Genomic DNA, 18,790 nt, shown 5'->3' with positions numbered 1-18,790 from the left:
CTGGGGTAAGAACATTTCTGAGACTATGAACACAAGTGAAAAGTTCCTGATTTTCCCAGAAATCCCAGAGTTTGGTATTTTCTAGGAACAGAAAGGTTGTTGAAGCTGGCATGTACTGAGAGAAAGATTGGTAGAAGATAAGATAAGAGGAATAAAGAGAGACTAGTAGCCTCTGATAAAAGGTTTGGAACTTATTCTAAGTGCTATAGGAAGCCATTGAAAGATTTTAAGCAGGAGAATAATCATATTAGATATATGTCCAAAAATAACATTTTTATGGCTATGTAAAGAATGATTGTAAGATGACAAGAGTGAAAGTAGTGAGATCAGACAGGGAACTGTTGGGATAGTCAGGTGTGCAATGTCAGTAGCTGGGCCTCACTAGGTAAGACTAGAAAGTGGTGACAGATTCAGCATATATTATTAAGACAGGGCTTATCATTCTTCTATGGATCGTAAGGGAGGTGAGACAAAAGATGGCACATAGGATTTTCTCTTGAGCCACTGGGTATCATAGCACCATTTATTAAAAAGGAAAAGACTAGTGGAGGACTTATTTGAGACAGGGATATGTTTGCAGATCAAATATTAGGTTTTGTTCATGGTAAATTTGGGGTGTCTAATTCAAATACAAACAGAGGTGTTACAAAACTCTTAGATACTTAAATCTGTAGTTCAATGAAGTCAGCTGCATGTAGATGATATTTAAGGCTATAGGAATGGAGTAGGTCAACTAGAATGATATTAAAGATAGAGACTAGGGGGAAAGGTAGAGGAGTGGTGCACTCAGGAAGAAACTTTGAAAGTTTTCCCAACTTTAAAGTTTGAAGAAAATAAAAGGAACCAAGAGAGAAAGTAGGAGCAGGCAGTGATTTGAGAGGAAAAAAAACAGAAAAAGAAATCTTAAAAGTCAGAAAGACCAATCACCATTCCAAAGGCTGCTGAGATTGACTAAGCAGAGGATCTAAATGTTAGCAATGGATTTGGCCACATGGAGGTCAGAGTTGAGCTATCTGTTTTGAATGGCCAAAAAGGAATAAAAGACCTATGGGAGTAAATGTAGGACAGAATTACTGCGAGCCCTAAGACCACATTGACTAATTAACACTTTACAGAAATGAAAAGTTTTCTTGATTACCCCTTGTATTTTGTAATCTGTGTCTTTAAATGGGACCCAGAAACCCTGGAAAGTCACTAAAGCATGAATTTATGTGTGCATTAATGCTAATGTCAGAATGACACCCCATTCTGGGCTCCAGATGACATCCAATGTCTCCTCACAGTCTTCCTACCAATGTCCAGCTGAAAACATGTTCTCTTTAGATGTTCCCTGCAAGTAGAGATCATGACTATCTACTCTATTCCCAAAATGTCTTCTTTTTTAATAAGAACTGTATATGTCTGTGCATTTTTTATTTAACTGAATGATCTACAGGAGAGCAAAATTGTGATATTCCACTTTGTTAGTGTTAAAACAATTTTAAGAGCATTTTATGCTATTTTCCCATGATTTTTACACAACGGCAATGGTTTCTGAAGCATACAAATTTCTACACTAAAATGTTACTTTTCTGATGTCTTAAGAATTAATAATATAGAAAGTTATGTTAGTTATTTACATTGTGACTACTATCACAAACATTGTTGTACTTCAAGCACATGGTATTGAGATCAGCCTGGTACTAATGAAGTTGCTAAAAAATAAAATAAGACAAAAAATAATAACAAAACCACATGCAAGTTAATACCACCAAAAGAAGAGAAAATGGAAATAAAGTACATAACAGATGTAAGAAACACTAACAGAATAAGAGGAAGCTGCTATGGGTAAAAGAATGCATACGAGTCGATAATCATCTTTCCACTTATCACAAAATGTTTATTTCATAGTGCTGGAAATATGAACTTCTTAAAAATGCAATAGCTCCAGTGTGTCAGAGTTATATAAATGGACACTGCTTACCAGGATCTAAACACAAGGAAGCTGTAGCTTGACTGTGAAGCCCTGCTGGTGCTCCTCCCATATTCCAGGGATGTTTCAGGAGTCCGTCATGGCGCCTCAGATGAATACGTGACTAGATCAAGGCTGGTGAATCAGTTCTAGATCACAAACACAATAAGTTTGAAGACTGTTCAGCATCATCCTGACACCCTGGGAGATTTCATTTTGTAGGAGATCTGATTCTTCTTTTAAGAGCTTTTCTTTGGAAAACACTAGGGTATCTGAATAGCTCCAGAATAGAATTCACCTAGTTTGTCTACAATGATCACTCAAAACTCTTTAGCTCTCTTAGATTGCCTGAGGTGGATATATATGATATGGGGAATGTTCAGTGTCACTAGTATTCAAGTAAATGTTAGACTATCAGCTCCACCAGGGCAACAATCTTTGCTTTGGCTACTAATTTATCCTTAATGCCTGGAACAGTACCTGAAATAATTTAAGTGCTAAAAGAATAATATTTAGTTTTGCAAAGTTCCCAAGGGGCCCAGAAGAAATGTAGAAATGTTTTTCTTTTAGTAGGGAGAAGGATTCCTAGCATTCCCAGGTGAAATATATTATCCTGTTAATGTCATTGAAGGTACTCTGAGTCTCTGGTACTTGTGAATTAAATAAATAAACTCTCAACTGAAAATCAGTATCATTTTATGGCTCTACGTCAATGGCAAAGAAATTACCATGTGGAACAGAATACTTCATAATTTGAGGACTGACCAGAACATAATCTTCCAACCATCACTTGACCCAGATGACCAAAGGAAAATGATGTAACTGAACAGTCCAAATAGATTGGCTGGTCTTACTACTTTAGCAGCATGTTTTAGCAGTTTTGAAACTCTGCCATCTTTCTCTGAACTGCAGAAATCAACTATTTTGAAAAATAGAAAATCTCAACTTACTCTATACAAACTGAATAAGCATTTCAGGGCTGTGAACATCATTCCTAACTTTCTCAGACATGAAATACTTCTAAGAAAAAGAGGAATACAACACAATGCTGTTATTATTTCTTGTTTGTATTCTGGCAGTCCTACATTGATTCCTGTAAATACCTCAATCTGGCCAGGACTTCACAGCTAAAGTGAAGTCACAGTTAATGTTTTTTCCAGAGAAATGTAAGCAAAAGAAAATATTCTTCCCTGAATTATCTAGGCAAATTATTTGGTTAGTTGTATTTTACCAAAATATTCCCCATATTGGTGGTTTTATGATATATATTTTGTAAGTCAGAATGAGCTGTCTTTGAAACAGAACAATTATTCTGAATTCAATAATTTAATTTTATACATCCAGAATGGTTCACCTATATTATTGGAATTTAAGAATCTAAGTGCAACTTTGATTCATAAGAGGTTAATCAATCAACAGGTGCTTATTGCATGCTTATACCATGAACTTACTGAAGAATAAAATGCAAATGGATCCCTACTTTATATTGATTAAACTATTTTATACTTGGAAATAACTTGTAAGAAGTTGTTCTTAAGTATATAAGAGATGGTCAGTTTTCTAGTTTTTAAGTATTGATGGTTGTAATTCTGGAAGAATACGACCAACCACAGCCCATAATATATATAGGGTCAATTGATATCCAGGGTCTTAAATTAAAAAGAAACATTTGAAATGTAAAAGTGCTGTGGTTAGCTATTTTTCATTTTAATAATAGCTTTAAATTCAAATAGGTATAGTTAGTTGATTAAGAATGCAGTTAATATTTTTAGAACTTCTCCATATCTTTTCATAAAACATAAAAATTCATTCTTTAAAAAGTGTGAATAATCTCTTTTCAAACCTTATGAATGACAACTCTATTTCCCCCTCTGCATTTCATTAACCGAGATAGACGCAAAGATGGTCCTGCTATTGTCAAATCTTTCCTTTCTGTCATCTTCCTATTGGGTGCAATGTAGAAGGAAGATAAATCGCATGACGCAAGGCACTAACACCCTTTAATTAGTCTCCAGTTATTTACCTTGGGTCTTCCCTACAGTTGAGAGGCCAACTCAACCTACTGCCAAGCAAGACCTGACGGGCACAAGGAAAGGTAATCATATTAAAACGTCCAGAGAGAATGATTCTTTTTCACAGTAGTTAATAATAACGCCACCAATGTTATTTTAGAGGCACATTTTCTTCCTTTTAACTTTATTGTTAAGCTTGAATATGCCTTGGCATCATTTTGATATTAGTTTCTAACCTAAACCTTAGATTCTGTATAATGTTATCATCAAATTTATTTTTAACTTCACTTTGGGTTAAAGTCAAGGTTTGATACTGGATAAACTACTGAAGACAATGTAAATTCTAAAAAAAAGGTTCATTGTTCAAGACAATGAACCTACTCCTACAGACAAATGTGGAGGGCTAATTTAGGAAGATGAAAGTGCACAATAATCCAGATTGATCCCTTATTTAATTTCAAAATTTTATTTATATCTAAAGGTTATAATTTTATTTGTTATAATATAGTTTTTTTAAAAAAACATGACTTACATATCCTAATGAAAGCTGAATAGTTCTTCTGTTTCACAAATTTTTCTTTCTTACCAAGTGATGAAGGCAAATTCAAGTACTCATTGGATTAAGTAATCGACAAGTAAAGTATGGTTTTATCTCTCTGATTTCTGTTTACAGTAAAAAGGGAGGAACTACTATCATTTTACAGATTGTTTTTGTGTATGTTTGTGTTATAATTTTGCATGAATTGTAAAGAAGTCTGTGATTCACCATGGAAATATTATTGTTCAGTCTACAGTCTTAAAAGTTAAACAGTGATTATTGTACAATATTGTTTTCTATATTCACTATACTGTATTATAATCATCAAGCTTGCTAAGGGACTAGATCTTAATTATTCCAACCACAAAAAAGAAATGATAATTATGTGACATGACAGAGGTGTTAATTATCACTATAATGGCAATCATATTACAATTATACAAATACATCAAATCTACATGTTGTACACCTTAAATTTACACAATGTTATATGTCAAATCTATTTCAATTAAGAAAAAGTTAACTGGCAAGTGAAGAATTAATAAGGAACTCCATTCTTCTCAGTGAAACTTGAGAGGAAACAACCTATGCTGTAGGTTGTTCAAATTTGATCACACATGAGTTCTTTTCCATCCAATGATATCCCATCAGAGGTTCTGAAGTCAGTTTAGTAGACAGCTTTTCTAATCATTCTTGGCTGAAAATCAAAGGTGAATGGAGTCTGGTGTGTGCTCTCTTTACCAAGCCTGAACTTTAACTCTGTGACCCTCTTTTGTAAAACTCAGTTTGTAGGTTTCAAGTCTATACAAGTATAGCAATAACAATAGCTGCAACAAGACGTAGTTAGTATTTACTTCATAAATACAATATGTATTTAAATATTAAAAGTTTGAAGTGTTATATGTATCTTTTTAAAAAGGCAATTTATTTTTTTTTTAAATTCAAATAAATATGCGTAAGTACCCTATACTCCTTTACAAAGGTAAGGCTAATTTATTTCTTCAAATATTTCAGCCAGAGACCTGTAATTGTCATATCTTATATTGTTTCATTAAAATGATCAAGTTAATCACATCATTTATGATTACTGGAGAAGCAGATTATGAAAAATGCAGTTTCAGTATACCCCCCATCTCCTCCATTTTACATGTTCCTGTTAGATTAATTGTGGAATTACAGAATTTCAGAAATTTCAGTTCTAACTTTTGTTTATAGGTAACAGTAGTAAGGCCCAGATAAAGGAAATTACTTGGCCAAAATTACACAAGTAGAGATAGAGCCTGAGATAGAACTCAGTTCTCCAAAGGAATGTGTAGTCACCTCAGTCTCTAATCTGAAACCACGCAACTGCTTTCCGTTGTTTAGAAAGGCATGTCTAATTCTTCAACCTGGCATTTAAGACCTCTGCTTTTTCTTCCCTCAACTTTCTTTCCAATTTTGTATTTCCCTTCTCTCCATTCAAATGCCCATGGATAGTCCCAAGGCTTTCTCCTCTACTTGAAGTTTCTCTCTATTAATCTCTGCATGAGCAAATCCCACCTATAATGCTATCTCCTACAGAAATAATTTGTTGATTTCTTAACTGAAAACTTCTATCTGTAGAAAACCACTTTTGTGACATTTTCTACTTTCTTTCCTCTAACAGTGATTTGTGTGTGTTGCAACTCTCTTCCTAAAATTGATGTTACTTGGCAAGACCAATTCACCTTGATAATCTCAACACTTGACACAGTGCTTTGTTCCTAGTAGGTTCTTGGTGCATGTGAAATGAATATATGATTAACCTTATAATGGTACTTTCAGTAATATAACCAAAAATTAAATACATTCATTTTATACTGTTTGGTTTTTCTAAAGCTTTTAATACAATAGATATAGATTTTCCACATTGGTTAAATCTACCCCTAAATCTGACTTTTTTTTCCCCCTTAAACCAAAGAGGACATTGTTTCAAATCACTCTTAAATTATTAGCAACAGATCCTTTTAATGTAATGTTTTTAATTTTTATTTTTAGGTGCAATGATGAAGAGTTCTTTCCTAGTTGTGACTATCCTGGCATTAACCCTGCCTTTTCTGGTGAGTTAATTTCATCTGATCAATTTGTATCAAAACTTTTTTAAAAATTTATTTAAGGTCTCTAATTATGTAAATTTCTAAATACAGTTATATTTTATGGAACAAAACAGCTGCATACTAACTATATTTTCCTAACAGTAATTTATTTTTACATTTATTTCTCTTATAAAATTAAAGTCATGTTCTTCTGAATATACTTCTGGTTTCCAGGAACCAAGAAGTCATACTTTATCATGTATAGAAAACCTTTAAGATTTTCATATGATAGAGAAAATACATTTTGGGGGAAAAAACAGTACGGAAAATATTTTTAAATTATAATGTGCTCTAAAAATTCACAAAAAATAAATACAGAAATCATAGACCAGGATCAGAAATGTTTTTAATTAAATTCCTATCTCGTGCAGACTCCAATCTCTAAAGGGACTAAATTCTTAAAAGATTAGGAGCTGGGCTTCCCTGGTGGTGCAGTGGTTGGAAGTCTGCCTGCCAATGCAGGGGACACGGGTTCATGCCCTGGTCCGGGAAGATCCCACATGCCGCGGAGCGGCTAGGCCCGTGAGCCACAACTACTGAGTCTGCGCGTCTGGAGCCTGTGCTCCGCAGCGGGAGGGGCCACGACAGTGAGAGGCCCGTGCACCGCGATGAAGAGTGGCCCCCGCTCTCCGCAACTGGAGAAAGCCCTTGCACAGAAACGAAGACCCAACACAGCCAAAAATAAATAAATAAATAAATTTATTTAAAAAAAAAAAAAGATTAGGAGCTCGTTTAAGCTTTGTTACCAATTTCAAATAACTTGACATGTACTTTTAACATTCAAACATATTGTAACTTTTGTTATAATCTTCCCATTATGTCAATTGAGACTCCTTCTCAGGGCTTATATCCATAAACAACTCTATGATTTTCAGGCATTTTCTTGAATTACATGCGGTGTATTAAGGCTATTGGAACAAGAAAAATGTTTGAAATTTTTTTTTCTTTTAATTTTTTCGACTTGTTTTCCTTATTGTTTTGGCTATTGCTCTGTTTTATTTTCATGTTCATTTGGGGATCCCAGGCACCTATTTGCCAATAGCTAGTACAGGAAGGCAAATGTCTCATGTTTTATGACCTCCTCTTAGATTGTAAAATATGGGAGGGCGCTAGTCCTTGTTTCATAATTCATTTATTATTAAATTTAGATTTGCTTTTAAGTTAATATCTCTTAAATAACTCTATTAGGTAAATTCTTGGAGTCAAACTTTTTAAATATTTGAATTACTATGACTTTCACATTTATTTTCTTTCATTTATTCTCTGAAATTTGATTTTATTGTCGCCACCTGCATATTTAGAACTTGGGTTTTCTCTTTGAGTGAAAAGGATTAAAGTTTAAATCAGAAAGTGATCCACAACTGCCTGACCTATAGCAACCTCTTCTTGAGCTACTTGAGCCTACTCTAGCCCCCAAATACTCCTTCTGGTTTTCACAAAGCTACAAGCCCCACAGACATGAACAAATAATTCAAAAGAAGAATGAAAGTTTATAGATTTTACCATCCAATCTTATGAGCAATCAAAATTATACAAATTAAAACAGCAATGTGATAGCATCTTTTATGTGCTAAATTTATTCCTTCTCTCCAAAATAAAAATAGTTAAGATACAATTTATTACTAGCAATTATGAGATGAACTGCACAATCTTATAGCCTACTGGTGGCATTATAAGTTGGCATAAATTTTCTGTACAGCAGTTTAATAATTTCTATCGAAGAATTTCCCCCCCAAAATCACATTTTTGAAAAACTGTCTTAAGAAACCAATTAAAACTATTTAAAAGGCCACTGATATCCAGATGTTATTCATCTCTCTATTTATAATAAAATATTTTTTGGAAAAAGCTTTAATGGTTAACAATAAAGAACAAACATTTCATGACATAATATTTTGATTATTTATATTTCAACTATGAATATGTAAGTATGAAAACTATGATATAATGGAAAAATGATATGAGAGATCATACTCCTTTTAAAAGAAGTAAGATACAAGATACTAAAATGAACATATACCAGGAATACATAATACATATAGATTGGTATTATATTTAAATATCTAGATTATCAGGATTTTTGAGTGTAGGCAAACTTTCAATATTTATATAACTTTCTAAATTTTAAACTAGTGATTTAATAAATTTAGAGAAAAATAAGTCTCTGTCTCTTATTACACACCAGTATTTTTTTTTCTAATCTCTGATTTTCTATACCTACAACTTCCAAAAGGTTTGTAGAGTCTTTTATATCCAAGTGATATGTGTGAAAAGTCTTAAACTAGAACTGTCATTTTTAAAATATTTACCATTTTGAACTCACTCAAAAGTTTATAAAACTTTTGTGAGTTTTAAAGCTTCATAAAATTGCTAACTCCTGATTTCCTATGAATGTTGTAATCCAGAATTAAGAAAAACACTATAAATACACAAAAATTGATTTTTTTAAATGGTGTTATTTATACAACACTTATATACTGACGTTTTGCTAGATTTTTTTAATCAAGAAAACCTCATAAATCATCTTAGTAGGAGAACAAAACCAGAAAAATATGCTCAATGCTCCTCTTATTTTTAACAATGTATATTCAATACAATCTGAATATAGGTTGTTCATGTTCTTCATTTAAGCAAATATCATGCATTATATTTGTTGGGGTCAAATGATCATATTCTTTTAAACATTGAATTTTTCTCCCTAAACAGTGATTTTTAAAGACAACTTAACCATGGAACTCATTATTACTATTTTAGTTAGTATATTTCTGTCACTTCTTGAGTGGTTCACAGACTATGGTTAGATAACCATGGAAAGTGCTTTATAATATTTTACAATACTAAAATAAAAACAAAAAAAATGTTTTGTCTTTGATATAAAAGATATTTTTAAAACCACAAAAAAAATCTAGATTCTGTCTTGCTTGTTTTTAACTTCTTATTTCTTATTCTTTCTCTGAATCTCACCAGAGTGCAGAGGGGCAAAACCAGGAACAATCAACAGTAAGTTTAAATGTTTCCGGTAGAGATATGAACTCCAAAGTATAATATTATGCAAAGTTTAATGATATTAAAATGCCTCTGTCTAAATGCTAAGTAAATATTTAAACTCCATGAAATAATCTAATAATCCTTGTAAAAAAATCACTTCAACAACCAATCATATGAATCAACCTCAATGTTTATCTGAAAATCTCAGTATCATTTTGTAGGCCAAGTCATGTCTTTTGATTTTCATGTGTATTTAGCAACATGAGAAAACCCTCTCAGAATTTAGTAGTGGGTAAAAATGAAAACAAAAGCAAAGTTTAATATTTCTCCTGCCTACTTTTAAAGACTTGGGGAAAGATCCCTCTCTGACCCTTCTTTGAATACCTCTCATACACTTGTATTTACTTCTACCTTTCGTTTCCTCAATCTGTTTGAATGAATAGGTCTCCTTTCATGAGAAGGGCTTGCTTTGCAGTGTAATTTTGTTGATTTGTTTCTATTTATATGGAAAGATCTAAAGATGTATTTTTATAACTGCACATAATTAATAGAACTGAAGCAAATAAAAATAGAAAATTTCCTAACTGATCTTTAATGGATAAAACTAGGCTGAAAAAAATCCAAAGTATAAATCCAGAAATCCACATCACATTATTTTACTATTCTGATATAATTAGTTTAGAAAAAAATGTGCCCTCAGCCTAATCCCTAGGTAAATAAAATAAAAAACAATTACAAACATGTGGTGAGAATGTATATATACACGTATAAGGAAAAATATATACATAGTTTTTTCTGTGTGTAGTATGTTTGTATACTATATGCCAAAGCACTCTATGAGACTGGTCTAGCTGTGGTACTTATAATGCACAGCATTTACTGAGCTCTTTTTGTGTATGCCAAGCTCTGGTCAATGTGATTTACATTATGGATTAGCTCATCTAATTTTTTTGAAACTAATATTATTTTTAACGTTTGTTGAAAATCAAGAAGGGGAAGGGAAGTGTACAAATCCATATCTTGTAAAATAGTATGGTTGCTGGGTTCACTATGTCCAATGTTGTACTTACTTAACATCAAATACTGTAACATTGTATTTCAAAAAATTCTGATTTAAGACATCTTTTCATTCTAGCCTACAATAATACTATTCTGCATAATTTATTCTTTTTGCAGCGCTGTGAGAATGGTGAAAGATTGTTCAATGAAAAAACAGTAAAATATATTCCAATTCATTATGTGCTGAGTAGGTATCCTAGTTATGGACTCAATTACTACCAGCACAGACTAGCTGCACTAATTAATAACCAATTTATGCCTTACCCATATTATGCAAAGCCAGTTGCAGTTAGGCCACATGCCCAAATTCCTCAATGGCAATTCCTGCCAAATATCCACCCACCTACTGCGGCACATCACCCACACCCACGTCCATCATTTATTGCCATTCCACCAAAGAAAACTCAGGATAAAACAGTCATCCCTATCATCAATACCATTGCTACTGCTGAGCCTACACTTATACCTACCACTGAACCAATAGTGAACACTGTAGTTACTCCAGAAGCTTCCTCAGAATTCATCACGAGTACACCTGAGACCACCACAGTCCAAGTTACTTCACCTGTGGTCTAAAAACTCTAAGGAAACATCAAAGAAGACAACACAGGTAAATGAGAAAAAGACAAAATGAATAATAGACAAGATTCATGGATTTATCACAACAATCACAAAATCTAAAATAGTATAGATGGATAAATTAAATCTGTTATGGGAGCAGGCAAAATGGGCTAATTATAACTTTAATTTGGTGTTGCCTTAGCATTGATACACTAGATTTTTTTCCAACAAGAAATGAAAAATAATCGTATTTTACAAAATGAAGAAAAATTGGGAACTTTTTTATCAAACTTTTTTCAACAACTGTAACACTCCTAGAATCTATTTGTTTTATTTTATTCCTATTCACAGACAAAGACAGTGGAGTAAAAGACAATGTTAAACTCATGATTTTTCTTATCTCAAAAATACTCTTAGAACAATTTACATAGGATATGAGTTTAAATACATTTTAATTGTATAACAGTGTTCTTGCATTCAACAGTGTTCTTGCACTCTAATTTTGGTATGAATAGAGTGAAAGGAAATGATAGGCTTCCCATGTAGCTTTTTGATTTAAAATACAACTCAGTGTCACATAGTGGTAACAGCATTAAATCAGAGAAGGCTGCTTCTTCCATTGTGTGATCTTAGGCAAGTCATTACTCTCAATGAACTTTCATTTTCTCATAATTTTGGTTGCTATGAGATTCAAGTGAGAAAGCATATTGTGAATGAGTTGTAAAAAGTGATCAATCCATGAAATGTAATGCTTTAGAAAAGATAAAGTAAAATTAGTAAATACTAAAATTTATTTTCAACTAACATCTCAAGTCCTTACTAAATTATCAAAACTACATAACTATCTCAGTTTATTCCTGTAGCAGCCATGTGGAATGGATTATATTACCATCCTGAATTCACAAATGAAGAAAAATAAGCCTATAGATGCAAGTTACTACAGCTAGAAAGTTCAAAACTGGGAACCAAATCAAACCTGCTTGATTTCAGATAGTAAGGCTTAATTAGTATGTCACCTAACTCCATATGGGCTAATTTGCAAAAAAAAAAAAAAAAAGAAACAAAAAACAAAACAGAAAACAAACTATAATTTCCCAAGATCAGCATATGTAAATTTTATTATTGAGTTATGTTTAATAGGACCTCTGGTAAAAAAAAAAAAACTTAATAAATCTTTGACTCATTAAAATTTTGAAAACAAAAGGAAAAAATTAATGGAGACAGCATGAAAACAAGTAATTGAGTATGCAATTGTCCATTCTATTGAGCTAAAATACATTATTACATGATTGTTTTTAACAGGATAATCATTATCTCAGTAGTTACATTTGTTCAAAACTCATGAACCTAGATTTCTAAGTTAAAACCACTGCATAATATCACTTATAAAAAAGAATGTATAGGACTGTGTCTTTCTATAAATATCAGGTGAAGACAATTATTTCAGTTCACTATATGTTGAATTTAAATGTTTAAATTTAGATATTTAATTTGATAGACTCCTTGATACAGACATTAGGCAAATTATGGAAGCTAAATAAAAGTCTACATATCGTGAGAACTGTTAGCACATTATGAACTAAATTCCTAAACTGTCATTTTTATAGGTCTTTCTGAAACCAAATGACTACTTCATACTCTCCTTTAGCCAGCTGTCTGCCTTCAGTGAAGAGAAAATATGATTTTCACAGATTCGGCTCCTTTCTCTTCTCCCCTTACATTTTACATCCATGCCACATTTAATTCTTTGATTCCTGCATAATAAAGCCAATTGAATGCAATGGATCTCTTAATTTGAAATAGTCTGTGAATACACCTCAGGGATATTTGAAACTTTGAAATTCCAAGATAAATTTAGTGTGAGTTTGAGTACACACATTTAATTGGAGGCAAAGTTCATAATTTCGTCTGATTTTCAAAGTGGTCCATGGTTTAACACTGATTAAGAACATCTTCTGCAGGATGACACTGGAACATCTAAATTTATGGCTAAGTCATTGGGACCAGAGAAGAACTAAGCTATAGTGTTCAACTCCAGAAGACCACAAAGTGACTCTTGGGAGCCATGAGAACTCTAGAGTTAGCATTAAATTTAGGTGTCCAAATGTAATGCTAATTTTAGTCTAGATCATTCCCAAGAGCAAATTCCAGATACAGACAGGTTACAGATGACCACAACTACAAACACAGATAGATATATGGCAAAATAAACAGGAGTTGACTCTTGACCTGCATGAACCAGTTTCCTCCAGACTTGAAGCTATAGTCTCACACCTGTCAAACTCACATTCATACAAACACACACACACACACACACACACACACACACACACACACACACACACACACACACACACCAGGAAGCTTAAGAAATTGAGGTCTTCCAGTCTACAAAAATTGGTGAATACTCAAAGTCCAAAAATATGACAGTTTTTCCCTTAATGAAATATTGCAAGGAAAATGAGTGGGTCATGTATGTGCTTGCTCCATATTTAACATATCATGCCAGGAAGAATACAAATCACTCAACCCGTACAAAGGGCTTACTGTCACTCTTTTGCCGAAACCCTCAATAGATGTTCTATTGTTAGGAGTGGTTTACAAAACTTTACCTTCTCTCTCACTCAAATGCTAGAGTCTGGAAGAGAGGCCTGGTCAGGAACATGGCATGGCTGGGCTTCATTTGCTATGACCATTAATAATATTACTAATTTCTAGAAAAATGAAGTTAAAGGATGGAAGAAATAGAATTTATTTCATTAATTAATAAAACATTTATCTCAAAGTACTATAAGAATTATTATGGGATACAAAACAACAATAATAATAATAAGCAATCAACAGTTATATATTATAGACCATAGGCCAATTTTCTCTTTGCTCATATATATTTAATCTTTTAATATGTACTCATGGGCTACATATTACTATTGTTGTTACTATTATTATTATGAAAGAAAATTGAAGTAATTTTCCCCAGGTGGAACTGGAATTGAACCTAGATAATTTTGCTTTAAAATCCATGTTTTAATCTTGTGAACACTACTATAAAAGCATTTCCACACTGGGTGGTAAAATAAAATATGAAACAAAATACCTTGAAACAGGAAAAATATTCTTAAGTATTAATATTGGCTCATATTAATACAATAATATGTCTAACTAAAATAACATTAATAAAAAGAGTTGTTAAAAGTAGGATTTTAAATAAAACACTTACCTCCCTGATATGACATTATCTGATCTTTTGTAACAATTGGATTAACCAGTTAGAGTATACTATGTAAGTAATATGGCATAGTAAATCCCTCAACTACTATTTACATGTTAAGAAAATACATTGGTGAGTTGGTTATTTTGGATTTGGATAAATTACTTTCAGATGCAAGGGTCCATTCACGTGAAGGTAGTTTATATGAGAAATTATATCTTTAGCACAGAAAAGAAATGGGATCTGGAGATTTACACATAGTCATTCATTTTTCAATTATTTGCCAAATGCCCACTATGTGAATACAGCATGTTTCCTCTCCACCTCTAGGACCTCACAGACTAATGAGATTAAAAAAACATCTTATTATTCAGTCTTATAGCACAACCTTATCTGAAAGTTCTCAGGTCTTCCACAAATGCAGTGATAAGTTATATAATAAACATTTACTTAGCACTTTAAAATGTATAAAGAGCTTTCACACATATAAACCTCTTAATCTTCACCAATAACCTCCTAAAATAATTTGTTATTAATCTTCATTTTGTATATGTGAGCACAACTTTAAAGTAGTTAAACATAAGACAGTGAAAATTTATAGGCCTTAGATTTAGATAGAACTGAATTAAAGTTTTAGTTCAAAATTGCTTAACTGTGTGACCCTGGGTAACAAATAAAGTGGAAAACAACATTTCTTGATTTATTGATATACGTTTTAGGCTCTGTATCAAGTATTTTACAGGTTTTACTTTATTTCACATAGTACTCCCTTAGAGAGGCACTATTATTATGTTCATATATTAACAAGGAAACCGAGGCTCAGAGAGATTAATTTGCCCAAGAACAAAAAGCCACTACATATATATACTACCAGATGTAAAATAGATAGCTAGTGGGAAGCAGCCACATAGCACAGGGAGATCAGCTCGGTGCTTTGTGACCACCTAGAGGGGTGGGATAGGGAGGGTGGGAGGGAGATGCAAGAGGGAGGGGATATGGGGATATATGTATACGTATAGCTGATTCACTTTGTTATACAGCAGAAACTAACACACCATTGTAAAGCAATTATACTCCAATAAAGACGTTAAAAATAAATAAATAAAATAAAATGAAAAAAAAATTTAAAAATAAAATTAAATTTAAAAAAGCCACTAAATGGTAGAGTTTTGTTTTGAACTCTAGCAATTCAGTACACCAGCCTTTGTTATCTTACTACTTGGACAAACAACTTTTAGCCTAAGACATTCATTATAGTACCCTACTTTCACTGGACAGTCAATAAATTTTTATTTCCTTATCCATAAAGAACATTCACTGTCTGCAAGACAAGGCAAATTTTCATGATCTTACTAATACTACCTTCCTACTTCATCTCTCCCCATTAGATCCTCATACCATTCACCCCAGTGACTCAGAAATTCCCCAGATGACCCTAGCTGTATTAATATCAACACCAGCACTTTTCTGAAGCTGCTCAAATCCTTTGGGTAATTCCTATCACGTAGTCAAAATTTGACTCCTTGGCTTAGATATCACATCTTTAAGAAAAACTTTCCTTAACTTCCAAGATCAAGTGCTCAACTCATGTGCTACCACAGCTTCCTTCCCCCTACCTGTTCCTTTCCCATTTGTTATACCTCCCTGTCCACCTCTCCTGCTGGGATGTAAGCCCTATGAGCCCAGGAACTATGATCTCTCACCACTGTCTCTCCAAGGTAAGGCCCAATACAAGAGCTAAATAAATGTTTGCTAAACAAATGAGTAAGTAAAGGAATAAAAGGGTTGTTAATGATTGAAACTGAAATACCCATTTAATAGGATTAAATAATCTAGACTTTCCTTACCAAAATCCAGGGAAAAAAAAATGTTTACCTTAGCAGTTTATTACTGATCATAAACCAAATTACCAAAGGCCAATTTAAAACTCAAGAAAATTACTGCAAATCATAATACCAATCACAGCAATATAAAGGTATAAAGATAGAATGCTTTTTATAACTTAATCTCAGTTTTCAAGGAAGGAAAGCTGAATGCCAACAGAGCAATAACCAAATTGCTGTATCAATATTGTGTTATCTTAACTCTACCACACTATTTAGAAAAAGGAAATGATAGCCTTTCCTCTTCCTAATCTTCCTAATGTGATAAATGCAGTAATGGCCAGATGCCTATACTATTAGAATAAAGGCTATAAACGTAATAATCGAGACAGATGAACAAAAACGGGCCTGAAAGATCGAGTGTATTCTTTTTTCTTTTTTTAAACATGTTTATTGGAGTATAATTGCGTTACAATGCTGTGTTAGTTTCTGCTTTACAACAAAGTGAATCAGCTATGCATATACATATATCCCCATATCTCCTCCCTCTTGCGTCTCCCTCCCATCCTCCCTATCCCACCTAGGTGGTCACAAAGCACCGAGTTGATCTCCCTGTGCTCCGTGGCTGCTTCCCACTAGCTATCTATTTTACATTTGGGAGTACATATAAGTACATGCCACTCTCTCACTTCGTCCCAGTTTACCTTTCCCCCTCCCCGTGTCCTCAAGTCCATTCTCTACGTCTGGGTCTTTTTTCCTGTCCTGCCCCTAGGTTCTTCAGAACCATTTTTTTTCTTTTCTTTTTTAGATTCCATATATATGTGTTAGCATACGGTATTTGTTTTTCTATTTTTGACTTACTACACTCTGAATGACACACTCCAGGTCCATCCACCTCACTACAAATAACTCAGTTTTGTTTCTTTTTATGGCTGAGTAATATTCCGTTATATATATGTGCCACATCTTCTTTATACATTCATCTGTCGATGGACACTTACGTTGCTTCCATGTCTTGGCTATTGTAAATAGAGCTACAATGAACATTGTGGTACATGACTCTTTTTGAATTATGGTTTTCTCAGGGTATATGCCCAGTAGTGGAACTGCTGGATCATATGGTAGTTCTATTTTTAGTTTTTTAAGGAACCTTCATACTGTTCTCCATAGTGCCTGTACCAATTTACATTCCCACCAACAGTGCAAGAGGGTTCCCTTTTCTCCACACTCTCTCCAGCATTTATTCTTTGTGGATTTTTGGATGATGGCCATTCTGACCAGTGTGAGATGATATCTCACTGTAGTTTTGATTTGCATGTCTCTAATAATTAATGATGTTGAGCATTCTTTCATGTGTTTGTTGGCAATCTGTATATCTTCTTTGGAGAAATGTCTATTTAGGTCTTCTGCCCATTTTTGGATTGGGTTGTTTTTTTAATATTGAGCTCCATGTGCCACTTGTACATTTTGGAGATTAATCCTCTGTCAGTTGCTTCATTTGCAAATATTTTCTCACATTCTGAGGGTTGTCTTTTCATCTTGTTTGTAGTTTCCTTTGCTGTGCAAACGTTTTTAAGTTTCATTAGGTCCTGTTTGTTTATTTTTGTTTTTATTTCCATTATTCTAGGAGATGTATCAAAAAGATCTTGCTGTGATTTATGTCAAAGAGTGTTCTTCCTATGTTTTCCTCTAAGAGTTTTATAGTGTTCGGTCTTACATTTAGGTCTTTAATCCATATTGAGTTTATTTTTGTGTATGGTGATAGGGAGTGTTCTAATTTCATTCTTTTACCTGTAGCTGTCCAGTTTTCCCAGCACCACTTATTGAAGAGACTGTTTTTTCTCCATTGTATATCCTTACCTCCTTTGTCATAGATTAGTTGACCATAGGTGCATGGGTTTATCTCTGGGCTTTCTATCCTCTTCCATTGATCTATATTTCTGTTTTTGTGCCAGTACCATATTGTCTTGATTACTGTAGCTTTGTAGTATAGTCTGAAGTCAAGGAGTCTGGATTCCTCCAGCTCGGTTTTTTTTTCCCTCAAGACTGCTTTGGCTATTCGGGGTCTTTTGTGTCTCCATACAGATTTTAAGAATTTTTGTTCTAGTTCTGTAAAAAATGCCATTGGTAACTTGATAGGAATTTCATTGAACCTGTAGATTGCTTTGGGTAGTAGAGTCATTTTCACAATATTGATTCTTCCAATCCAAGAACATGGTATATCTCTCCATCTGTTTGTATCATCTTTAATTTCGTTCATCGGTGTCTTATAGTTTTCTGCATACAGGTCTTTTGTCTCCTTAGGTAGGTTTATTCCTAGGTATGTTATTCTTTTTGTTGCAATGGTAAATGGGAGTGTTTCCTTAATTTCTCTTTCAGATTTTTCATCATTAGTGTAAAGAAATGCAAGAGATTTCTGTGCATTAATTTTGTATCCTGCAACTTTACCAAATCCATTGATTAGCTCTTGTAGTTTTCTGGTGGCATCTTTAGGATTCTCTATGTATAGTATCATGTCATCTGCAAACAGTGA

At 33.2% G+C, this 18,790-nt stretch overlaps 1 protein-coding gene across 1 annotated transcript; it reads left to right on the top strand.

Annotated features, from left to right (window-relative positions):
* The first annotated feature begins 6,513 nt into the window (after nucleotides 1–6,513).
* On the top strand, nucleotides 6,514–11,238 carry CSN3 (casein kappa). Its single transcript, XM_068542176.1, has 3 exons — nucleotides 6,514–6,579; nucleotides 9,583–9,615; nucleotides 10,780–11,238. The coding sequence occupies exons 1-3, from the start codon at nucleotides 6,523–6,525 to the stop codon at nucleotides 11,236–11,238; spliced, it is 549 nt and encodes a 182-aa protein (XP_068398277.1). The 5' UTR covers nucleotides 6,514–6,522.
* Nucleotides 11,239–18,790: the final 7,552 nt, after the last annotated feature.

Source organism: Eschrichtius robustus, chromosome 4, assembly GCF_028021215.1.
Source record: "Eschrichtius robustus isolate mEscRob2 chromosome 4, mEscRob2.pri, whole genome shotgun sequence".
Lineage (NCBI taxonomy): Eukaryota > Metazoa > Chordata > Mammalia > Artiodactyla > Eschrichtiidae > Eschrichtius > Eschrichtius robustus.
Note: the sequence above shows the minus strand (reverse complement) of the source record. Positions and strands in the feature narration are given on the sequence as shown.

Excerpts from the sequence above, each read along its gene's own strand:
- CSN3 (XM_068542176.1), top strand. The coding sequence starts at position 6,523 with ATGATGAAGAGTTCTTTCCTAGTTGTGACTATCCTGGCATTAACCCTG. Across the intron at positions 6,580-9,582 it reads CATTAACCCTGCCTTTTCTG|AGTGCAGAGGGGCAAAACCA; the intron begins GTGAGTTAATTT and ends GAATCTCACCAG. Across the intron at positions 9,616-10,779 it reads AAAACCAGGAACAATCAACA|CGCTGTGAGAATGGTGAAAG; the intron begins GTAAGTTTAAAT and ends TTCTTTTTGCAG.